The sequence below is a fragment of the Stegostoma tigrinum genome, chromosome 9, assembly GCF_030684315.1.
Source record: "Stegostoma tigrinum isolate sSteTig4 chromosome 9, sSteTig4.hap1, whole genome shotgun sequence".
In the NCBI taxonomy this organism is placed as follows: Eukaryota; Metazoa; Chordata; class Chondrichthyes; order Orectolobiformes; family Stegostomatidae; genus Stegostoma; species Stegostoma tigrinum.
Window position 1 is genome coordinate 95,864,682 of NC_081362.1, and position 25,714 is coordinate 95,890,395.

A 25,714-nucleotide genomic window follows, 5' to 3' on the forward strand; every position below is an offset into this window, starting at 1 on the left:
TCTTTATCCTCAAATGTGTTCAGAAGGTGAGACAGAGGTGGGCAAAACTGTCCAAACTCCAGAAAATGATGCAGAGCCTACTTCTGCTGCAGACAGTGGGTGGTCAATGTCAAGGAGGATCTGCAGGAGGTGAAGAACCATCAAGCCTTGCTCTTTGCCTCAGAGGCCTCCAAGATAATGTTTTGGTCCAGGGTTCGCACCATGGAGCAGAATGAGATGTGCTTGAGTTTCTTCTTCCAGAAGGTGCAAGGGAGATCTCTGTGCTCAGCGGCCTGAAGGAAGATGATAGCTTGGTAACATCATCTCAGTCTGACATCCTGAGTATCAGCAAATCCTTTAATGCCAGACTGTATGACATGAAGCTCACAGACGGTGCGACCTCCAAGTTGATGCAGACACATTAGCGTCTTTTAAGATATATCTGGACAGGTACATGGATGGGCTGGGAGCAAATGGACACAGACCCTTAGAAAATAGATGACAGGTTAGACAGAGGATCTCGATCGGTGCAGGCTTGGAGGGCCAAAGGGCCTGTTCCTAGGCTGTAATTTTCTTTGTTCTTTGTTCTTTCTTTCTTCCTGTCCCCTATCATGGAGATCATAGACAACAGCACAGGGGAGAGACTGGATCAGAATGAGCTGACCAAGGCCCTCGAGTCCTTAGAAAAGAATAAAACTCCTGGAAGCAATGGTTTACCAGCCACGTTGCATTCAGCTCTGTGGGGCTTGATTGGCCAGGACATGCTAGAGATGCATTACAGTATTCTTCTGGCAGGCAACCATGAGTGAGCCCATGTAGAAAGGTATCATCTCTCTCATCTACAAGTGTAAAGGGAGAGGGAGGAAATTAAAAATTGGTGGCTAGCCTCATTGCTGAATCCAGACCACAAAATCCTACCCAAAGTCATTGCCAACTGGTCAGGTCTGTTCTGGGATTGGAGACCCACCCTGACCAAACCTGTGCTATACCAGGCAGGACAATCTCTGAGAACCTTGTGCTCCTCAGGGACTCAATTGCCCATGTGCAGGGCAGTGGGGGGGTGGATGCCTGCCTCATCAGTCTGGACCAGGAGAAAGCCTTTGACAGGATAGCGCACACCTACATGTGGGACACACTTTCCAAAATGGGCTTTTGGCAATTGCATCTGACTGCTCTACACCAACATTGTTAGCACATTCTCAATCAATGGGTGGGAATCTGAAAGCTTCTTGATCAGATCCAGAGTCAGGCAGCACTGCCCAGTCTCTCCTGCCTTGTTTGTTTGTTGTACGCAGCTCTTTGCTGAGTCCATCAGGAAGGATGCGAGCCTGAGAGGGGTGACTGTTCCAGGCACCGGGGGTCTGCAGGTTGAAGCTTTCCTGTACATGGATGGCGTCATTCGGAGCCGCTGCCAGTGTGTAGACTCGTGAGCGTCTGCAACCAGTTTGAAGTGGTGTCAGGAGCCAAGGTAAATCGAGGCAGGATCAAAGCCATGTTCACTGGGGACTGGGCCGACCAATCCTTTACTTCCTTCATCATCAGGACAGATTACCTGAAAGTGCTGGGAACATGGTTCAGTGGGGCTAGAGTGTACATGAAAACTAGGGAGGAGATTATCGCCAAGGTGCAGTGGAAACTGGTCCTTCGGGAGCACCACTCCCTCTCCACTGCGGGTAAAAACCTGGTGACCAGGTGTGAGGTACTGTCTGTTGTTGTACGTAACATTGGTCTGGCCCACCTCCCAAACTTTAATGACCCGAAACATCTTCTGTTTCAAAATAAAAGCCAAAAGAACTGCAGATGCTGTAAATCAGGAACAAAAACAGAAGTTGCAGGAAAAGCTCAGCAGGTCTGGCAGCATTTGTGAATAGAAAATCAGAGTTAACGTTTCAGGTCCGGTGACTCTTCCTCAGAATGATGGGGGTTCTAAGGAAGGCTCACTGGACCTGAAACGTTAACTCTGATTTTCTTTTCACAGATGCCGCCAGACCTGCTGAGCTTTTCCTGCAACTTCTGTTTTTATTCCATCTTCTGTTCCTTCTAGAAGCCTAAGATAAACCAGGCCTGCAGGGTCTCCATGTACAAAACTCTGGGTAATGTGGTGAGCAATGTAACCAATGTTGTCTTCATCCTGATGGACTCCTTTGTGTGTGGCTGCATCAAGCTGTGCGTAGACCCTCTGTGCACAAACACCAAGCGGCAGTATGTACTGAAGTTCTACCTGTGATGGGAGTGGCCTCATCACTGCAGAATGCTCCAAGTAGTTGGTCTGTTCTGTATCACTTATCCTTCATCGAGGAATCTGTATAGAAGACCATCTTTGACCACAAGTCCATCGGGAAGTGGTCAGCAGCCTGTGACACTGTAGGAGAAGGAGAGGGTGAATCCCGTTGCGTGGTTCCCTCAGCAGACTGACAAAGTCATTTGGCAGAATGCCTCATCACCAGAACTTTCTAACAAGCACCAAAAGGTAGCTTGGCTGGTGGTGCGAAGGCACGACCTGTGAGATCCTTCATCTACGCCCAGTCAGTCTGCACCACCCCATGCTGCCCTTGAAATAGCTGCAGGGGTGCGGTTGAGACTGTCACACATCTTCTGGAACATGCCTTTGCAGGGGAAGTCTGGAGGCAGATGCAGTCGTTTTTGTTGAGGTTCGAATCAAGCGGCTTGGTGACACAAGACTCTGCTCTGCAGTCTGTTCCCCAGGATGCGGGCCATGACAAACATCGACTGCACCTGGAGGACCTCCAGCTCACGGAAGGAAGTTCTTTGGTCTGTCCAAAACCTGTTGGTCTTCCGGGGCAAGGAGCTGATCCTGACTGAGTGTTGCAGACTGGCAAATTCCAAGCTCCAGGACTATGTACTGAGGGATGCACTAAAGCTTGAGGTAGCTGTTGCCAAGGCACAATGGGGAAAGACCACTGTCTGAGGTCTTCCTGCTGAAGGTAAATGGGAGTCCGTTCATGTCTCAGACCCTCCTAGTGTGTCAAATGTATATAAATATTAGTAACCTATATGTAAGAGAGGTTTATGGTTTTGAGTTTAGTCAGGCTCCAATGTTTTGTTCTTTACTTGATGTGTAACTGCAGAACTGAACTGTTTTTGTGTCAATGTATATATACAAAGTTTTTTTAATGAAAAAGTATATCTTTCAAATTAAAGAAAGTGAGTAGGACCCTGAAACAGATGTACCCTCTCTGTTTTTACCACACAGCCTACATGAGCATGTGTTAGTGACCACTTGGCTTGACCATATATTGCCTGCGTGTCTCTACATCTATAACCAACTCTTCAGTGCAGGGAGATGGTCAGGAGTGTTGCTGACTACAGAAGCAGGAACACTGTGGATCTGCACCAAGGCACTATGCAAACTTCTGACTTTGTGTTCTCTTTCTGTCTCTCATGCTGGGTAAATACAAACAAGCCATCACTCCACCTTGTCCGTACGGTCTGTGTAGCAAACTGTGACCTTATCGGTGTGAGGAAACCAAAGCAGACGGAAGTACTCGGACTGTTTCAGGTGAGTGTCGAGATCATTCAGAACCTACAGGAGAAAGGAACAAAGGTTCAGTTTATGTTGCTTCACTCAGTGCTTTAATATTTCAAAACACTGAATTAAAATACAGTGCTCAGTGCTCAGTTATATTACAGCACACAGTTGAAATCCAGCACTCAATTACATAGAACATAGAACATTACAGCACAGTACAGGCCTTTCGGCCCTCGATGTTGTGCCAACCTGTCATACCGATCTCAAGCCCATTAATATTACAACGTATGATATTACAGAATCAGTTACATTACAGCACACAAATACAGCACTCAGTGCTCAGGTATATTAAAGCACACATGTAATTTGCAGCATTCAATATATTCAGGAGTTTCCGTGACAAGGCCAGGTTAGAAAAGGGAGGATTGTTCTCTTGCAGCAAGCGACATAGTGAGTAGATTAGTGGCCCCACTAATGTGGAGGTGATGGCTAATGGTATTCTTACTAGACTAGTAATTTGGAGAACTGAGTAATGTTCTGGGGACTCTTAACTGCCCTCTGGGCAATTAGGGGTGAACAATAAATGCTGCCTAGTCAGCAATGGCCTCATCCCATGAATGAATGAAAAGAAAATACCCTTGTTAATCAATCCCTGAAATCTTCATTCAAGGATAACCATACCTCTTACACACTGTGTTCTGAACATGTACAGGAGCTGACATTAAGACCCATGAGTAAGTAAATGCTCTCTCTCTCAGCCCTTCTCTCCTCTCATCAGTTACCCTGTGACTCCCGGCTCAGTTAAGGCTCACTGACGATTTTCTGCGAGGTGTTTGTATTTAATTAACTACATTATTCCTGCGAACACACAATGGTAGTGTCTGTAATAATAGCTGAGGGACTTCTATTCCTTCCAAGAGAGTTTAATCGGGAGTGGAGGAGTTAAAGTTGAAGGCTGCTATTCCTATATCTCTGAAATTGCCTTTCTGGGAACGTCTCCCATGATGAACACAGTGCCTGGGTTCAGCGTAGAGAAACAGAAATAAAGATTGCGTCCGTCTCTAACTCATTACAGCTCAATGATGCTGTATTCTACTGTTGTCTTCCTATTAGCCACACTCTGTTAATTTGATTGTCTGAGTGTCTGTACTATTTTAGTATTTGCCCTGAGCGTAGTGACCCATATTAACCTGTTGAAGCTCAGCACTCCCCAGGCTCAGTTTGAGAATATTCTGCAGGAACTGCTCTCCATTATTTTCCATTGAATTCTTTCTGCTCTATTTCTCTGCGAGCTTTGTGGAAAATATTAGTGCCCAGCTTCTGCAAATTTTTCTTGACTTCCCAGTCTTTGTGGGAGTATATCCTGCCTCATCAAGGGTCATTACCACACATGAGTGGGCCATTCGACCTATCAAGTCCACGCAGGCCCTCAGTATAACAATCTGGTTAGTCCTATTCCCCAGGTTCTATCCCCATGTTCTTGTACACTTATTTCTTTCAAGTTTCCATCCAATTTCCTTTGTAATATTTCATCATCTTCACTCTCCCACCCCCAGCCCTCTCATAAGCAGTCTGTTTCAGACGTTCACTGGGTAAAAGAGTTCTCTGTCACATCCCCTGAGCATCTCTTGCTCAACACCTTCATTCTGGCTCTCCTTTTCTTTATATCAGCAGTTAACTGGAACAGTGTTTACTTGTTTACTTTATTCAAACTTGTTATAATCTTCTCCACCACCTTTTTTTCAAAATTCATTCAGCGGATGTGGGTATCACTGGCTAGGCCAGCATTTATTGCCCATCCCTAATTGCCCAGAGGGCAGTTAAGAGTCAGCCACATTGCTGTGGGTCTGGAGTCACATGTAGACCAGCCCAGGTAAGGATGGCAGTTTCCTTCCCTAAAAGACATTAGTGAACCAGGTGGGTTTTTCTGACTTTCGACAATGTTTTCAAGGTCATTATTAGACTCAGAATTCTAGATGTTTTAAAAATTGAATTCAAATTCCACCATCTGCCATAGTGGGATTTGAGCTCAGGTCCCCAAAAAAATTACCTGGGTCGACAGTGCAGCAATACCACGAGGCCATCACCTTCCCCTTAACGTATCACTGATTGACAACGGCATCAGTGATCGATGGGTATCAGTGATCAATTATCCCCTTTCTCCAAACGCTGATTGAAGATGCAAGAAAGCTAATTTCACTTCTCAGGATGAGCTTGGTTGAGATCTCAGATATAATGGGAACTGCAGATGCTGGAGAATTCCAAGATAATAAAATGTGAGGCTGGATGAACACAGCAGGCCAAGCAGCATCTCAGGAGCACAAAAGCTGACGTTTCGGGCCTAAACCCTTCATCAGGGAGGGGGATGGGGAGAGGGAACTGGAATAAATAGGGAGAGAGGGGGGCGGACCGAAGATGGAGAGTAAAGAAGATAGGTGGAGAGAGTGTAGGTGGGGAGGTAGGGAGGGGATAGGTCAGTCCAGGGAAGACAGACAGGTCAAGGAGGTGGGATGAGGTTAGTAGGTAGCTGGGGGTGCGGCTTGGGGTGGGAGGAAGGGATGGGTGAGAGGAAGAACCGGTTAGGGAGGCAGAGACAGGTTGGACTGGTTTTGGGATGCAGTGGGTTGGGGGGAAGAGCTGGGCTGGTTGTGTGGTGCAGTGGGGGGAGGGGACGAACTGGGCTGGTTGAGGGATGCAGTAGGGGAAGGGGAGATTTTGAAACTGGTGAAGTCCACATTGATACCATTAGGCTGCAGGGTTCCCAGGCGGAATATGAGTTGCTGTTCCTGCAACCTTCGGGTGGCATCATTGTGGCAGTGCAGGAGGCCCATGATGGACATGTCATCAAGAGAAAGGGAGGGGGAGTGGAAATGGTTTGCGACTGGGAGGTGCAGTTGTTTATTGCGAACTGAGCGGAGGTGTTCTGCAAAGCGGTCCCCAAGCCTCCGCTTGGTTTCCCCAATGTAGAGGAAGCCGCACCGGGTACAGTGGATGCAGTATACCACATTGGCAGATGTGCAGGTGAACCTCTGCTTAATGTGGAATGTCATCTTGGGGCCTGGGATAGGGGTGAGGGAGGAGGTGTGGGGACAAGTGTAGCATTTCCTGCGGTTGCAGGGGAAGGTGCCGGGTGTGGTGGGGTTGGAGGGCAGTGTGGAGCGAACAAGGGAGTCACAGAGAGAGTGGTCTCTCCGGAAAGCAGACAGGGGAGGGGATGGAAGAATGTCTTGGGTGGTGGGGTCGGATTGTAAATGGCGGAAGTGTCGGAGGATAATGCGTTGTATCCGGAGGTTGGTAGGGTGGTGTGTGAGAACGAGGGGGATCCTCTTGGGGCGGTTGTGGCGGGGGCGGGGTGTGAGGGATGTGTCATGGGAAATGCGGGAGACGCGGTCAAGGGCATTCTCGATCACTGTGGGGGGAAAGTTGCGGTCCTTAAAGAACTTGGACATCTGGGATGTGCGGGAGTGGAATGTCTTATCGTGGGAGCAGATGCGGCGGAGGCGGAGGAATTGGGAATAGGGGATGGAATTTTTGCAGGAGGGTGGGTGGGAGGAGGTGTATTCTAGGTAGCTGTGGGAGTCGGTGGGCTTGAAATGGACATCAGTTACAAGCTGGTTGCCTGAGATGGAGCCAGAGAGGTCCAGGAAGGTGAGGGATGTGCTGGAGATGGCCCAGGTGAACTGAAGGTTGGGGTGGAAGGTGTTGGTGAAGTGGATGAACTGTTCGAGCTCCTCTGGGGAGCAAGAGGCGGCGCCGATACAGTCATCAATGTACCGGAGGAAGATGTGGGGTTTGGGGCCTGTGTAGGTGCGGAAGAGGGACTGTCCCATGTAACCTACAAAGAGGCAGGCATAGCTGGGGCCCATGCGGGTGCCCATGGCCACCCCCTTAGTCTGTAGGAAGTGGGAGGGGTGCGGAAGAGGGACTGTTCCATGTAACTACAGACTTCCTACAGACTAAGGGGGTGGCCATGGGCACCCGCATGGGCCCCAGCTATGCCTGCCTCTTTGTAGGTTACGTGGAACAGTCCCTCTTCCGCACCTACACAAGGCCCCAAACTGCCTTGGTTCGATTGCTGGGGCAGAAGAAAGAGTGTCAGCTACAGATGGCAGTCAAATATGCTCTCAGTGCTGTTTGGAAAGAGGAATGTGCTCAGAGCTCACAGGAAGCTTTCTGAAGCTCCCAGGTAATTAGACCATCCCATTAATCAGTGAGAACAAGGCAGCAGACAGCTCATTAATACCATTCATCATTCAGACAAATCCCTATGGTAGTTATTAGTCCTTCTCACTGTTGCACTTGGCATTGTCCCATTTGGCAAAAGGAGGTCAATGTGAAACGGTGATGTGTCTAGTTTTACTGCTCTGAGTCTGCGTGAGACAGGCTCAGCACACCAGGACCATTTAATTCGCTTTAACAGCACTCCTTCCAAGTTTGTTTAAACATCACACTGGTAATGTTAGATCAGAAAATATGGGAAATTGCTGAAAAATTGCACTATTTCTAAGGATTTTCTTCTTGCACTCATCAGGACAGTTTGCAAGAATACTAACACTAAAAAGAGAACAACATTGATATTACATGACCGGATTGGTTGGCAAGTGGAATAGTTATCCTGATGAAAGCAAGATGAAAACCTTCAGTAAAATGTGCCTTTTTCAGCAATACTTGAGCTCTGTAAGACCAAAGGACTAAGCGGCAATTAGAGTTCAGAAGCAAGGGACAAAAACACAAATTTCTGGAAAGGCTCAGAAGGTTAGCAACTTATGTGGACAGAAATCAAAGTTAATGTTTCAGGTCAAGTGACTCTTCCTCAGAACTCTGATTTCTGTCCACATATGCTGCCAGACTTGCTGACCTTTCTAGCAATTTCTGCTTTTGTTTCTGATTTATCGCATCTGCAATTCTTTTGGCTTTTATTCAGAAATAACGCTGAACCTATATACAAAACATTGAGTTGGGGTGTTGCATCCAGTTCTGCTTGTCACACTTTAGGAAAGGTGCAAAGTCATTAGAAAGAGTGTAGAAAAATTTCATGACAATGTTCCCAATGTTGAAGAACCTCAATGACGTGGATAGATTGGAGAAGTTGGAACACGTGAATCATTCTTCAATGTTTACACCTACTGATTTGAGGAGTAATTTTTTTTTGAAAACCTTCTCTGCCAATAGGGTCCCACAGCATAGGAGATTAAGGGGAAGTGCACTGCAGGATCCCATCGATTACAGAGAGGGTCAAACACAGACTGAGTTATTTGGTGATGTATTTCAACATCGGTTTGTAATGAAAATAAAATACGTCAAAAGTTTGGATTGACTTCATCATCAGGTTTTGTCTGAGAGTCAAATGGTTTCTGCTGAGCTGAGTTCAGTAGCATGAAAAGGAAGCAATGGAATGAAGGGTGGGAGTAAAGGAGGAATATTTTATCACCTTCCTGTTTTCCGGTGTGGACACTAATGGCCTCATCATTTCAGGAAAGTTAAAGCCAGATTTTAGTTCCAATTGCAACCAGAGCCATAGAAATCCGCTCAGAACTGATTTATTATTCAAAATACTTTTAATACGTAATAACGATTTACCATCTGTAAAATAAAAATTGACAACTGCCTGAGGCAGCGCAGCATGGGTTGTTATGGAGATAGTAGGAACTGCAGATGTTGGAGAATCTGACATAACAAGGTGTAGAGCTGGATGAACACAGCAGGCCAAGCTGCATCAGAGGAGCAGGAAGTCTGACGTTTCGGGGTCTCAGAAATGACCCTTTCTGGAGAAGGGTCTAGACCTGAACCATCAGCCTTCCTGCTCCACTGATGCTGCTGTGTTCATCCAGCTCTACACCTTGTTATCTCTGGGTTGTTATGGAGATGTGTGATATAAAGTCATACTTGCTTTGCAGTATGGGAATCTCAGGGAGTGGCACTTTGAGCATCTTTAAACCTACTGCCAATGAACGTCACCTTTATAATCTGCTTGTTTCCTCTTTGATTCTCTTTTCCAGCGAGAACACATTTCCTTCCTCAACAACTCAGTACCTAGCTGTACCTTACACTATGTCCTTGCATATTTGCTTCAGTCCATTTGCGCTTTTATTGAACCTTCAGTTTTTGAGGGAGAAACGTGCGTCTGAAACAACTATGCTACATTTAAATAAGGGCAATTACAAAGGCATGAGGTCTGAGTCGGCTTGAGTGGACTTGGAAGTGCAGAAAAGACAGTTGGTGAACACAAACGAGGTATATTTCCTTGAAAAGGGAAGGTACATAAAAATATCCAGAACTCCCCAGATGAGAAAAGGGGTGGAAATTACCGTAAAGAAGAAAGGGTGTCTCAAAAGTTCAAGCGTAGAATATTTTTGAGAACAAAGCCGAATATAAAAAGGCTCAGGGAAGTGATGAGAATGCAAATAAGTGAAGCAAACACAGAGAGTGGTGAGCGTGTGGAATGCACTGCCGGCAGTGGTAGTGGAGTCAGATACTTTAGAAACTTTTAAATGGCTCTTGGATAGGCACATGGAGGACAGTAAAACGAACGGTATGCAGGTGAGATTGATCTTAGGAGGATAATAGGTTGGTACAACATCATGGGCTGAAGGGCCTGTGCTGAGATGCACTGTTCTATGTTCTATGTTCTATGTTCAAAGAGGGAGAATAGAAAAAGACTGGCAGCTATTATTTACAGAAGTCCAAAGCCTTCTATTGGCATATAAATAAAAGGGTGCTAAAAGAGGAAGTGGGGCTGAATAATGACCAAAAAGGAGACAACATATGGAAGCAGCGGGCATCCAATTGCATCTGTCTTTACCAATGATGTTTTTACCTATCATGTTGGCCAGGCCATGGTGACAGAGAAAGAAACTCCGTCACTAGAATGGATTAAAATTGATCAGAAGGAGGTATTGTACAGGCTGTCTCTAAAGTTGATAAGGCAGTGGAACTAGATGAGATGTGTCTAAGGATATTAAGCAAAATGACAATGGGAATTGTAGAGGAATGAGTAATAACTTAAATCTTCCTTAGCTTCACGAGTGTTATCAGAGGACAGGAGAATTGCAAATATTATGTCCTCATTCAAGGAAAGAGTAAAGACAAGCCAACAACCAGTCAGCTTAACCTCAGCAGCAGAGAAAACTCTAGAAAATTAATAGTCACATAGACAAATGTGAATTAATTAAGGAGAGTCAGCAGGGATTTCGCATTGAGGAAAAGACATGTTTATCTAAATTTTTGGGTTTTTTTTCATAAGGTAGCTAAGATGATTGATCAGTACAATTTTGTTGATGTGATGTACATCTACTTCCAGAAGGTATTCAACACAACACCATACAACATACTTGTGAGTAAATTTGAGCTCAAGAAATGAAAGGGACAGTGGTAACATGAGTAGAGAATTGGCTGAGTGTTTGGAAACCTGGTGTACTGGTGAATGTGAGATAACAAGGTGTGGAGCTAGATGAACACAGCAGGCCAAGCAGCATCTAAGGAGCAGGAAAGCTGCTCCTTAGAAGGGTCTAGGCCCTTCTTCAGAAATGGGGGAGGGGAAGGAGGTTCTGAAATAAATAGGGAGAGATGGGGAGGTGGATAGAGGATGGATAGAGGAGAAGATAGATGGAGAGGAGACAGACAGGTCAAAGAGGCAGGGATGGTACCAGTAAAGATGAATATAGGTGGGGAGGTAGGGAGGGGATAGGTCAGTCGGTGGAGGACGGACAGGTCAAGGGGGTCGGATGAGGTTAGTAGGTAGGAAATGAGGGTGGGGCTTGAGGTGGGAGGAGGGGATAGGTGAGAGGAAGAACAGGTTAGGGAGGCGGGGGCAAGCTGGGCTGGTTTTGGGATGTAGTGGGGGGAGGGGAGATTTTGAAGCTTGTGAAATCCACATTGATACCATTGGGCTGCAGGATTCCCAAGCGGAATATGAGTTGCTGCTCCTGCAACCTTCAGGAGGCATCATTGTGGCACTGCAGGAGGCCCATGATGGACATGTCGTCTGAGGAATGGGAGGGTAAGTCCAAATGGTTTGCGACTGGGAGGTGCAGTTGTTTAGTGCGAATCGAGCGTAGGCATTCTGCAAAGCAGTCCCCAAGCCTCCGCTTGGTTTCCCCAATGTAGAGGAGGCCACACTGGGTACAGCAGATGCAGTACCACACATTGGCAGATGTGCAGGTGAATATCTGCTTGACGTGGAAAGTCTTCTCGGGGCCTGGGATGGGGGTGAGGGAGGAGGCGTGTGGGCAGGTGTCGCACTTCCTGCAGCTGCAGGGGAAAGTGCCAGGTGTGGTGGGGCTGGTGGAGCGGACATGGGAGTCACGGAGAGAGTGGCCCACTGGAACGCAGACAAGGGTGGGGAGGGTTAAATGTCTTGGGTGGTGGGGTTGGATTGCAGATGGCGGAAGTGTCGGATGATGAAGCATTGGATCTGGAGGTTGGTGGGGTGGTGTGTGAGAACGAGGGGGATTCCGTTTTGGTTGTTATTGCGGGGACGGGGTGTGAGGGATGAGTTGCGGGAAATGTGGGAGACACAGTTGAGTGCATTTTTGACCACTGAGGGTGAGAAGTTGTGGTCCTTGAAAATCGAGAACATCTGGGATGTGCGGGAGTGGAATGCCTCCTCCTGAGGCAGATGCAGCAGAGGTGAAGGAATTGGGAATAGGCCACAGCATTTTTGCAGGAAGGTGGGTAGGAGGAGGTGTATTCTGAGTAGCTGTGGGAGTCGGAGGGCTTGAAATGGATATCTGTTTCTAGGTGGTTGCCAGAGATGGAGACAGAGAGGTCCAGGAAGGAGAGAAAAGTAGTAGAGATGGTCCAGGCAGACTTAAGGTTGGCGTGGAAGGTGTTGGTGAAGTGGATGAACTGTTCGAGCTCCTCTGGGGAGCATGAGGTGGCACCGATACAGTCATCAATGTAACGGAGGAAGAGGTGGGGTTTGGGGCCTGTGTAGGTGCGGAAGAGGGATCGTTCCACGTAACCTATGAAGAGGCAGGCATAGCTTGGGCCCATGCGGGTACCCATGGCCACCCCCTTTGTCTGTACGAAGTAGGAGGAATTAAAAGAAAAGTTGTTAAGGGTGAGGAAGAGTTCGGCTAAGCGGATGAGAGTGTCAGTGGAGGGGGACTGATCGGGCCTGTGGGACAGGAAGAAGCGGAGGGCCTTTAGGCCATGTGTATGGGGATTGCAGGTGTGTAGGGACTGGATGTCCCATGGTAAAGATGAGGTGTTGGGGACCGGGGAATTGGAAGTTGGAGGAGGTGAAGAGCATGGGTGGTGTCACAGATGTAGGTAGGGAGTTCCTGGACCAAGGGGGAGTAGTTCTGTGACTTTGTGAGGTCTAATGTTGAAGTTTGATATTAATATTACCCAACAGCATGACCCCAGTCACCAACACACACTCACCACTCCCTCCCAATGATAATGAAAACTAACATACCTCTGTGAGGGTTTTTGGGAATTGTTGGAGATGAATTTTAAAGGCTGGTACACACTGGATGGTAACATTTAACACCACGCCCAGGGCACCAAGATGCAGACGAGCTGCCTGGAATATCTCACGGTTCACGGTGTCAGAACATTCAAGTGTATCCCCTGCTGCTGTCATCAATGTCATTGCCACTATCTGAAAGAAGCAGAATGAAGTTAGCAAGTTCTTCCACTGTTGGTTACAGGGTGTTGATGGTATTGAGACTTGTACAAAACTTGGAAGGGTTTAAGGATCAAGGTGAAAGTATCCTAACAGAATGGGACTTGTGTTATGATACTGAGTATTGCTGACGTTCTGGTGTACAAGGACAGAATCATCAAGAGGGTCTCTGCATCAGTGAACATTCGCTCGCGAGTCAGAATTGGAGTGTCCAAGTTGTTCAACAATAGAAAGTCAATTCCTTTCCAATCCACCATCAACCATTCTGTTTGGTACATGATGCAGTGATGATAGAGTTATTATCCAATCACAGTGATTGATCTTGAGTATTGCAGCATAGTGGTTTTACTGGGCTAATAATCTGGAGGTATGAGTTGAAATCCCACCACTGAAGATTCAGTTTATTCAGTAGATCTGTAATTTTGTTTATAAAAGTATTCATCTGGATAATATTGAGCACATAAATGCCGAATTGACAAATTTAAAAAAAAACTCTCGAGTTCACTCAGAACTTCAAGGAAGGAAGCCTGCCATCCCCTTACCTGGCCTGGTCTAGATGTGACTCCAGGCCCACAGCAATGTAATTAACTCTTAACTGCCCTCTGAAAAAGACATTTGGACGTCAACAGCTTGGCTCAACACCATTTTATTAATGGCAACTGGGGATGGCCAATAATGGCTGACCTTGCCCAGAGATGCCCATATCCTTTGAATGAATAAGCAAAGGTACATCAATGAGTTGAGGAAAACCCTCGTCATCAAGAGTATCTGGAATCATGTTTCTTCCAAATTAAGGGAGGAAGTTGTGTCAGGATATTGTAACTGGACCAATAATGTAGAATTTCTGAGGAAGGGTCTAGGCCCGAAACGTCAGCCTTCCTGCTCCTCTGATGCTGCTTGGCCTGCTGTGTTCATCCAGCTCCACACCTTGTTATCTCTACTCTTACCACATGCTGTGTCTTAAATTGCAACAGACTGTTTCCCAAAGTGTAATTTGCTGGAGGCAATCTAAATTACATTAGAAAGCACACAGAATTGATGCATTCAAGGAACCAGTTGCATAAACTGGTTCTGGTGAAAGGCCTTTCAGCTGAAAGATTAACTGTTTCTCTCCTCACAGATTTAATGATTGAGGTTTTATCTAAATTTATTTGAGTTAACTAAAGCCAACAGTACTGAGGTGAGAGAGTTATCTCAGAAATGAGGTAAATTGCTTTCTGTCTGAACTGATAGGCCTCATCTGATTGCTATAATTTGACAACATTAACGTAACATTAATAAATAACCTAATTATCTGAAAGGAACTAGTACCTGTGTAGCCAGAATGCCGTGCTGAATGCCAGTGTTGTGGGTGCCAGTTCCAATCACGCCACCGACAGTTACATCAGACACAGCGCCAATACTGTAAGAACAAGACATATCATTCGTGTCAGAGATAATGGGAACTGCAGATGCTGGAGATTCCAAGATCATAAAATGTGAGGCTGGATGAACACAGCAGGCCAAGCAGCATCTCAGGAGCACAAAAGCTGACGTTTCGGGCCTAGACCCTTCATCAGAGAGGGGGATGGGGGGAGGGAACTGGAATAGATAGGGAGAGAGGGGGAGGCGGACCGAAGATGGAGAGTAAAGAAGATAGGTGGAGAGAGTGTAGGTGGGGAGGTAGGGAGGGGATAGGTCAGTCCAGGGAAGACGGACAGGTCAAGGAGGTGGGATGAGGTTAGTAGGTAGCTGGGGGTGCGGCTTGGGGTGGGAGGAAGGGATGGGTGAGAGGAAGAACCGGTTAGGGAGGCAGAGACAGGTTGGACTGGTTTTGGGATGTAGTGGGTGGGGGGGAAGAGCTGGGCTGGTTGTGTGGTGCAGTGGGGGGAGGGGATGAACTGGGCTGGTTTAGGGATGCAGTGGGGGAAGGGGAGATTTTGAAACTGGTGAAGTCCACATTGATACCATATGGCTGCAGGGTTCCCAGGCGGAATATGAGTTGCTGTTCCTGCAACCTTCGGGTGGCATCATTGTGGCAGTGCAGGAGGCCCATGATGGAACCAGCCCAGCTCTTCCCCCCCACCCACTACATCCCAAAACCAGTCCAACCTGTCTCTGCCTCCCTAACCGGTTCTTCCTCTCACCCATCCCTTCCTCCCACCCCAAGCCGCACCCCCAGCTACCTACTAACCTCATCCCACCTCCTTGACCTGTCCGTCTTCCCTGGACTGACCTATCCCCTCCCTACCTCCCCACCTACACTCTCTCCACCTATCTTCTTTACTCTCCATCTTCGGTCCGCCTCCCCCTCTCTCCCTATTTATTCCAGTTCCCTCCCCCCATCCCCCTCTCTGATGAAGGGTCTAGGCCCGAAACGTCAGCTTTTGTGCTCCTGAGATGCTGCTTGGCCTGCTGTGTTCATCCAGCCTCACATATCATTCGTGTGGCCATGTCCTGCATAGATAAGAGATAATGGGAACTGCAGATGCTGGAAAATTCCAAGATAACAAACTGTGAGGCTGGATGAACACAGCAGGCCAAGCAGCATCTCAGGAGCACAAAAGCTTTTGTGCTCCTGAGATGCTGCTTGGCCTGCTGTGTTCATCCAGCCTCACAGTTTGTTATTCTGCATAGATAACACTGGATCTAACCAAAGCAAAAGGTTACTGCAGGTCAGAACTGAGCCTTGTGTCGCTTTGAGCTTGCATTAATATTCGAGTTAGGAGGAATTCAAATGGCTTTAAATGCAAAAATAAAAACAAAAAGTGCTGCAGAAATTTAGCAAGTCTGGTAGTGTCTGCAGAGACAAGAGCTAATGTCTTAAGTCCTCTTTGGAGCCCTAAATGTTAACTCTGCTTCTCTCTTTCCACAGATGCTGTCCAACCTGCTGACTTTCTCCAGCAATTTCTGCTTTTATTTCAGCATCCGCAGTAACTTACCTTTATTTAAAATGCTGCAACTGCTTCCTCTGCTTGGGAAATCAGGAATAAGAGGTGATTCATCTTACAATCAGAGGCAGTCCAGGAATGAAATCAGGAAGCACTTTATTACTCAGAGGAGAATGACAGTCAAGACATCTGTCCCTTACAAAGACATATGGGTTCTAGAGATTAATTGGAGATTTCAAGACTGATATCAATGGATTTACTTCATAGGTAAAAATATTGAGAGATTCACACAAAGTTGGATCAATAGAGATCAGCAACACTTCAGCAATGATCTGACTAAGCAGATTCAATGGGTTAATGTCCTCCTTCTGTCTCCACTTGAACAGTTTCTGTGGGTCAGCTTACAGTGCTGGAGGCCAAAACTTGCACTTACTGACACACACATGGACCCGCACCTGTCCAAACGTGCACTCACTTTCAAATACAGATATACTCACAATCGCACACACTCAAACACACTTACTCTCAAACACTAACTTGATCTTTCACATTCATACACCGGCACATATCACACACACACACGCGCACACACATGCACATGCACACACACAAACACACACACATACCTACTCATGCAATCATATACACAAGCACACACATACACACACTTATTCACACATTTAAGTTCACTTTCACGCAGACAAATTTGCTTACATTCTCACATATTTATATTCACACACACACAATCACTCAACACTCATACTTGCACACTCTCCATAAAACTACAGAAAAAATATAGCGCAGAAAGAGCCCATTCAGTCCATCATGTCAGGTTGGCTGAATAAGCAAACGAAACACTGGAATTTCACTGTCCAGTATCTGCTCTGTGGTTTCATTGTTTAGATTCCAGGCATCCATTACACTGTTGAAACACCTGAATCCTTGCTGGACTGACCGCTCAAGCTCTCTGTTATCTGTTTCACAGTGTATATTTGTACAAATTATTTTGAGGTTTCAGGTGCTTGCAGTTTCAGCTGTTGATAGTTCTAAGCATCTGAATAATTGCTACTTCTTTTGGGCTGTTGCAAAAAGGGTTTTTAAAATATATATCAATGAATGACTGTTCGTTCAATTTTAGTTTACACATCTTTTTGACAGTAAAATGTTGATTGTATCATTCAGTGTATAATAGACAAATGGGCATGGAAAAAAATATAGCCAAGCCTGAGGGCATGGGGCACGAGGGTAGGTGAAGGGCACAACCTGTTATGGGGACATGAAGAGTACCTCTTGAATGTATCCTTCTAAGGTTTGTCTCATGAAGACACCTCTGAGGTGCCACAAATTTCAACTCATTAAAAACCTGGTTTGAGTCAGTGATTACGGGAGAATAGGATGTGCCAATCTCTGTCATGAACACAGCCAGATCGGGGCTTCTGACATGAACACATCTGCATCCTTAACAGACACTATAGAAAATGAGAAGCTGCAGAATGGGGTCGGCACTTCTGGAATCTGGAATTTTTTAACAGGCTCCTGAGTCTGGTGAGAAATCAGATCATTCACAGAATCACAAAGATGTGTTTCCTTGCACAGAGTGAAGCAGCATTAAGAGACACATTGTCTGAGACACATTGTCAAATAAGACTGAGCTCAGACACTTAGTGCAATCTCCCTCCTAGTAACCTGTCCCCCCAGTTCCACTGCTGCTCAATCTGCTGATTTACTGTCCACATAATCCTCTCAGCATTTTTCTGGAAACATGATGTATTACACAGTTATCAAAATTAATCAGGGCCCGGAGATTATCCTGAATCTATTAGCAAGGAGCAATTGAAACCTATCACTTCTTCGATTTGATGCTGTTGGCGCACTTTGTGCTGTTTTATTAGTTGGGCAGTTAAATAAATTGAACACAGGCACTGCAGTAAGGGAGCTAACTGAGCAACCTATCAGTGAGATTCTCTGCACCCTCTTTATCCCACTTTATCTGTAGCAGATACTTGCATTCCTTTTATCCTTCATCCCTCATAGGCAGTTCTCCTCCTGTCCACGCTCTGTAGAGATTATTCCGCTAGACAAAGGCAGGGGTTCCCTTCAGTATCTTACTGCAATATCTATTTCTCGGGATAAATTGACTTGATTGTTCCTCTGTGTGGTTCTGGACACTGTCATCAAGCGGGAGCCTGACTGACCTCCTTCTCTTCACTCTCGAGCACAGCTACCGCAGGAAATAGCAGCAAGAGGAAGCCATTCAGCCCTTTGAGTCTGCTGTACCATTCAGTACAATGGTGGCTGAGCATCCAACTCAGTTCGTGTTCCTGCTTTCTCCCCATACTTTCTGATCCATTCTGTCCCATGAACTGGACCTAAGTCCTTCTTGAACACATTTAATGTTTTGGCCTCAGTTATTTTCCATGGCAGAGAATTCCACAGGCTCCTCACTCTCTGGATGAAGACATTTCTCCTCATGTCAGTCCAAAACGGCCTGTGACCATCTCTATTCTGCGACTTCCTCATTCTGTGATCGTGCAGAAGGTCTTTTGTCCCTTACATTTAGAATCAGGGCTTCCTCTACATTGGGGAAACCAAGCGGAGGCTCGGGGACCGCTTTGCAGAACACCTCCGCTTGGTTCGCAATAAACAACTGCACCTCCCAGTCGCAAACCATTTTAACTCCCCCTCCCATTCCTCAGACGACATGTCCATCATGGGCCTCCTGCAGTGCTACAATGATGCCACCCGAAGGTTGCAGGAACAGCAACTCATATTCGCTTGGGAACCCTGCAGCCCAATGGTATCAATGTGGATTTCACAAGCTTCAAAATCTCCCCTCCCCCTACCACATCCCAAAACCAGCCCAGCCTGTCTCTGCCTCACTAACCTGTTTGTTCTCTCACCCATCCCCTCCTCCCACCTCAAGCCGCACCTCCATTTCCTACCTACTAACCTCATCCCGCCTCCTTGACCTGTCCATCCTCCCCGGACTGACCTATCCCCTCCCTACTTCCCCACTTATACTCTCCTCTCCACCTATCTTCTCCTCTATCCATCTTCGGCACGCCTCCCCATCTCTCCCTATTTATTTCAGAACCCTCTCCCCATCCCCCTCTCTGATGAAGGGTCTAGGCCCGAAACGCCAGCTTTTGTGCTGCTGAGACGTTGCTTGGCCTGCTGTGTTCATCCAGCCTCACATTTTATTATCTTGGATTCTCCAGCATCTGCAGTTCCCAATATCTCAGGGCTGATTTTGTTCATTTTGGTAGATGATGGTCTCAGACTCTCTATCTTTATCAGTTGGGGTGGAATGGAGGAGGGTGGGGAGGCGTTGTCAGTCAGGACTATGAGTCTCACCTTCTGGGAAGAGGTACAAACCATGAGATCTCTCTGATCAGGAGAAAACAATAGTGGAACTGTCACGCACACAGCCCTCATGGGGACAGGAGCTTTTACATCTTGTTAATCCATACCTCTCAGTCTCCCAGCCTGTAGCTGAGTCTAAATGGGTACACTTCTGGAGGTGTTACATGAGGTTGCGCCTCCTGTCCTCCACATGGTTGAATAGCCCTTTACCCTTCCTCTCTGAGAGTGAAATGAAAGTGAACATAACATGCTGTGTTGACATGCAACTCAAAATGAATTTCATTCACTTCCCCCCACACCCCACTTCCACCCTGCACCCCAACTCTGTCACCCACACCCACTTCCATTGCCAGGTTATTGGTCACACATCTCCACAGGCAATTAACCTTCGACTCTCTTTGAATGTGAGGCATCTGGCTTTTTTTGTCATTGTGATGCCCTGGGAGAGGGAAGGAAGGTTTGGACCCAAGCTGATGGTGTGCTTGCTGCTACCACCCTCTGGGGCAGGGTCCACTGGCCTCGCCTGCGTCTTCCTGAGGGTGGGGAGGTGTTGAGCACCCAGCCCAGAGGTAGCGGCTGATTGATTCCTGGTGGTGAGGGTGGAAGGAGAGTATTGGAGGAGACTGGTGACAGTGGGTGCTTGGCATTGCTGGAGGATGTACACAGAGACCTCAGGCGAGTGATGGGGAGGGGATGTGGGGATAGTCAGGTTGATGTGCAGTTGTCCCCAGTATTGAATATCCATCCAAGATTACAACTCTTGTACCTTAAGGCAGGAAACACTGTTTAGGCCTAAACAATCCTCAGGCTCCTGTTAAGGACTCAGCGCAGGGCTGTCTACTAGCACTGGGAGTGCAGATAACACAGAATGCAATACACTCAGCTGTAGGCCAATTTTGCAGGAGGACCTTCCCTTATTCCCCATCTTCCTAAAATCAAAGGGCCTACCAATCAGGAATAATCTATAGGTGTTAACACAGGGACCCTGGCAGAACACAGGGACAGTACAATCCCAAGGTGCAAATAATGGGGGCCACAGAACCTCTATGACTTGGATTTTCAGGCTGTTTTATACTATCGAAGCACAGTCAGGGAGTCCATTGAACAATTGCCAATATGCTCTCAGAGTAAATCTCCACTACACCCACCTTTACACACTCCCTGAGAAAGGCAGCACTCAGTTGTAGGGTGATTTGTTTTGCCAAAAGGAAATTTGCCAAAGTCTGTCGTTAAATAACTCGTGATGTTGTTCAGCTCATGCGGCAAGCAGCGGATAAAATATTAACCATTATTTGATACCATGGAATATTGTTAGCTGCTGATGGAAGCATTTTGTTGCTGGCTGTGATAATTAATTTGCAATATTTCATCTGGGCTGTCACTGGAGCACATTAAACTGGGTTTTAATAATTCAAGTCAGTGTATAACACACATTGCTCCAACTCACTGAACCAGGCATTTCTGTTGCAGTCAGTCAATTAATCAGCAAGATCTCAGTAATAACAGAACCACAAGCATTTTATACATTATCAAGCAGGGTAATATGTAACATTGAATCTGGATGACACAATTGCACACAGATCTCTCACCTCCCTTAGAATGGGGGCCGAAACCTTCACTACCCCCCACAGAGTGGAAAATTCATTCTGGTAGCTGGAAATCTGAGCTTGAGCCTGACAGTGTCTCAGGTCCAGCTTTTAGATGGACGCAAACTGACAGCGTGCAAATGAACAAGCAGCTCTCACAGCATTCATCAATGACAGACTATTGAGCTATATACATTTGCACAAATATTTAGAAAAAAATGCGGATCAGAGATTGGAGACAAAAACGTGCGAGGGGAGTTCCAGAGAAACTGAGGCAGAGTAAGGAATTCTGCCAAACTTTATCAACGTGAGTGTAACTTATAAAGCGTGATGTCCTCAGTTTTGGATCTGAGACAGAAACAAATTGAAATCTTAAACGCCACTAACTATGGAGTAGGAGCAAGCTCAAAGTGTACACAAGCCATAGAATCTTTACAATGTGAAAGCAGGCCATTTGGCCTGTCGTGTCCACACTGACTCTCTAAAGAGCATCCCACCCAGACCATGCCTTTAACCCTGTTTTCCCCATGGCTAACCCGTTGAGCTGCATCCTTGGACTTTATGGGACAATTTATCTTGATCAATCCACATAATTTGTACATCTTTGGACTGTGGGACGAAACCGGAGCACCCGGAGGAAACCCACGCAGACCCGAGGAGAATGTGCAAACTCCTCACAGACAGTCGCCCAAGGGTGGAATCAAGCCCGGTTCCCTGGCGCTGTGAGATAGCTGTGCTAACCACTGGGCCACCACACGGTCCCAAAGTCATTAAATACAAGAAGGTGTGCACAATAGGTTAACAAATAATTTACTGGGGTGTTGGTCTTTATCTGAAGGGAACTAGAATGGAGGGGTGGAAATTTAATATTCTATAAACTTGTGGATAAACCCTTCCCCACTTACACAGCCAGGAATTTGGGCTCACTTCTGGGAATCATCACTCAGGAAGGAAATGTTGCCCTTGAGAAGGCTGCAGCATTGAGTGAGGCTTGAAGCTAACAGGCTTGAATTGACACATTGATTTGTTGATGTTTACAGAATTTGCAGACTGGCACATCCCAAGCTCTAGGACTAAGTGCTGAGGGAGGCACTAAAGTTCGGGGCAGCTGCCGCCAAGGCCCAATGGGGAAAGGCCACTGACTGAGGTCTCCCTGTTTAACCAGACAGTGCTAAATGGGGGTCCGTACAGTTATTGGACCCTCTCGCCGCCTCAGCGCGTGTAAGTATAGTCTGGCCCATGTAAACGATGGGTTGGTTTTGTTTGGATAAAGTCAAACTCCTTGTTGTTTGTTCCCTTGATATTCTACTGGACAGGACTGAACTGCGTTTGTGACTATGTATATCTATATGTATGTACATAAAGCATTTTTTACAAATAAAGTAAATTTTGAATTAAAAAAATGTTTACAGGAAGAGGCCATTTGGCCCATTGAGTGCTCATTTGTCAACAAAAATCTGACCAACACTAATCCAATTTTCCAACTCTCTGTCCCATTGACCTGGAGGAAAGTGAATATCTAAATACTGCTAAACTATTATGAGACTTTCAAACTCAACTACTCTTTCATACTGTGGATTTCCACCACCCTCTGGGAGAAAACATTTCAACTGAACTCTCGTCTTAGCCTTCCACCTCTTACCTTCAATCTATGCTCCTTGGTTACTGATCCCCCTCGTAGTGAAAAATGTGCCTTCATGTCGACCCTCTCCATGTCCTTCATAATCTTAACAACCTCCATCAGATCCCCTTGCAATGTTTGCTGCTCCAAGGAATATAGCCCCAGCTTATCCAATCTTTCCTCCAAGATCAGACCTGAATTACAAGGACAGGATTCATATGCCTGGGCTGGCAGTGCTTTGCGTTTCTAATATTGGGGGCTGGTCTGATTAAGAGTAAATTCCCAAGTTGAATTTTAGCTCAGCAAATCTCTCAGGGTCTGTGATACAACCTCCTCCTTGCCAGAGAAACTAAGTACAAATATGTGTGAGATGGGGCTTAGAGGCAGGCAGATCGTTCATGTGGGAAGATACTCCCCCGTTCAGTCACTCACTTGGACAGAGCCAATCCAAGATTGGCTAACTCTTCATTCAAATCAGACAGCACCATTCCTGCTTCAACTGTCACCTGCTTCCTCTTTTTATCCACCTGTGAAAGAAGAACATAAAAGAACATTCTAGAATTAGAGGCCACTGTTTAAAAATATTTCCAAAGAAGAGGGGGTGAAATTTCTTCCCTCAGAGGGTCATGGGTCTTTGGAACTCTGCTCCTGAAAAGATGGTGTAACTGAATCCTTAAATCTTTTTAAGTAGTGATGGAGAGACAATTGTTCTGCAGGGAGTGAAATATTGATTCTTCACTGCCCTCTCCATGGTTAAGAAATTCGCTCAGTTCAGGGGCAGTTCGGGAAAGGCAGCAATTGCAGTTCTTGCCAGTGACTTCTGCAACCCAAGGAACAATGAGTAAAATAAAGCGGTGGCATCTTCTAGGTGTCTATCTTAACAGATCATAGAATCACTACAGTGCAGAAACTGGCCCTTCAGCCCAACAAGTTCACACCAACCCACTGAAGAGCATCCCACCCAGGCACATTTGCCCCTTTCCCCTGTAACCCACCTAACCAACACATCCCTGAACACGATGGGAAATTTAGCAATCCACCTAAGCTGTATATTTTTGGGTTGTGGGAGGAAACCAGAGCACCCAGCAGAAACTCCTGCAGACACGGGGAGAACATGCAAATTCCACTCAGTCACCCGAGGGCAGAATCAAGCCCAGGTCCCTCGTGCTGTGAGGTAGCAGTGTTAACCACTAAGCCACTGTCCTTCCATAACTCTAAAGGTCTCCAACAAGTCTCCTAGCTTTCTAATCTACTCTTTCCAAAAGATCATTGTAACTACTCATTTCTGATATCTGTGTACCTATTTACTGCATCTATTTTTACCTTCTCCAGTGCTTCTGTTTCCTCACAGCAGGAATAGATCTCTAAGTGTCAAATGGACAATATTGCCTATGTTCAATGCCTTTAGCTGGCATAGTGAGGTTCCATGTTTGGACTATGTAACATCGTAGTGGAGTTAATTTCCAACACTGACTTCCTTCTTAATCACAATGGATTCATCACAGAATATACACTGGGAGAAACTCTCCTGGGCTGATCCAAGGTGAAAGCTGGGAAAAGCAATGGATTTTGGTTTGAAATTGCAGAGTGAATGTTACCTGGAGAAGTCGGTTAAGCTTGTTGAGCCTGATGAGGTAATCATCAGTGCACGCAATGTCAGAGGGTGAATGCCCACAGCCCACAATCTTCACTCGTTTGTTGCGCTGTTTGGCAAGCTCCAGAACCTACAGAATGTGCAACATTAAATAATAAATCTGAGAGTCAACACATCCAGTCAAGAGTGTCTGCTTTCAGCCAATTTGTGAAGGCTACTGCATTTTTGTTTAGTTTTTGGATTTTAAACTAGTGGCATATGGGTGTTGATCTATTTTTGTGAAGAAATTAGTCTTGCTGGAACTTTGATTTGAAACTAATATGTGTCTCCTGGAGAATGAATGCGAGTTTGTTCATGTTGTGGAGATTTACAAGATGAGAAAGAAAACATTGAAAGATATTATCTTGCTTTGGATTTAGAATCTTTGAAGATTGCTTTCAGAAAAAAAAACGTGTTTTGGGCAATTTGAAGACAATATGGAGCCAGTTGCAAATATAGTCTCTGAGAAAAAGGAAATTGTTCAGAGCAGTTAAGGAATAAGTTACCTGAGTGAAAGCGTGTAGTTTGTGTATCTTCCCATACAGGATCAGTTGGGCAGTACTCTGCAGATGACTAATAAGTTAAGAAAGTCTACGCCGCTGGTTCTATGCGAATGAAGGAAAAGACTTCTCTATTCAGACAGAAACTACGAAGAAACAGTGAAATTAAGCCTACAAATTGAAAAGGGAAAGAAAATTTCTCTGGATTTGATAAGTTACAAAATGATGACATTGGGAATGGATGAGACTTCGTTTTATTGTATGTTTTGAAAATTTTCAAACTTTTTTAGTCAGTTTCATTTGGTTTATTTCAGTTCTATTTCTTTTGCGCAACAAACCTTTATTTTATTGTTAAAACCAAATCTATTGCCATAAATGTTCATGTTTTAACAAAATACTGCAATGCTAAATTCCTGAAAAAGTGATTGATCAATCCAAATTTAATTCTGGGATCTGACTTGTCCAAAATTAACATGTTAGGATCATAACACTCTAATTTTCCAAGTGCATACATACTTGTTCCTGTCTTCCCTATGTGTATAACCTTTATGTCTCTGTTTCTCTCTGTGTGTGTATCCTGCATCTTGCTTTGTTACAGGTGAAAATCCTGTGTCTCTTATTCCCTCAGTGCATTTATCTAGTGCCTTCTGTTCTCCTGGGCTATGAAGTGCTGTAAAACATTCTGAGGGTGTGACAGGTGCTACACATACTCAGAATGCTATCTCTAGTGACTTGCTTCATGCTTATGTATCCATGAGCTAATAGTGACAGTTCTGCACCCTCTCACTGTGGCCTTGCAGAATCTAGAGTTAGTTTTTAGCCTGACTGCAGGTTAAAGAGCTCCCTGGCTCATTGCGATCTGTCTGGAGGTTGGCAGGTGACAGGCTGGAGTGGGGGCTGAACATACGAGTGGATTCTGTTCCTCACCTGTCGGACCTCCTCCACCGAGACTGGTTCAAAGTAGAACTCTGGCTTGCAGCCGTAGGTGGTGGCCCAGTTTTGGAACTGGTATCCCACAGTACCTTGAATCTGAGTGAATAA

General features: G+C 45.9%; 1 protein-coding gene across 2 annotated transcripts in view; it reads right to left on the minus strand.

The window, feature by feature from the left end:
• LOC125455140 (L-gulonolactone oxidase) overlaps positions 1–25,714 on the minus strand; it is a 38,750-nt gene that overhangs the window by 8,193 nt on the left and 4,843 nt on the right. For both annotated transcript variants that reach the window (XM_048536805.1, XM_048536804.1), the window contains exons 2-7: positions 25,601–25,702; positions 24,139–24,264; positions 22,973–23,067; positions 14,412–14,502; positions 12,891–13,076; positions 3,416–3,523 (exon numbers count right to left, since the gene is read on the minus strand). In XM_048536805.1, coding sequence (XP_048392762.1) covers positions 3,416–3,523; positions 12,891–13,076; positions 14,412–14,502; positions 22,973–23,067; positions 24,139–24,264; positions 25,601–25,702 — 708 coding nt within the window. The remainder of the gene's footprint in view (positions 1–3,415; positions 3,524–12,890; positions 13,077–14,411; positions 14,503–22,972; positions 23,068–24,138; positions 24,265–25,600; positions 25,703–25,714) is intronic.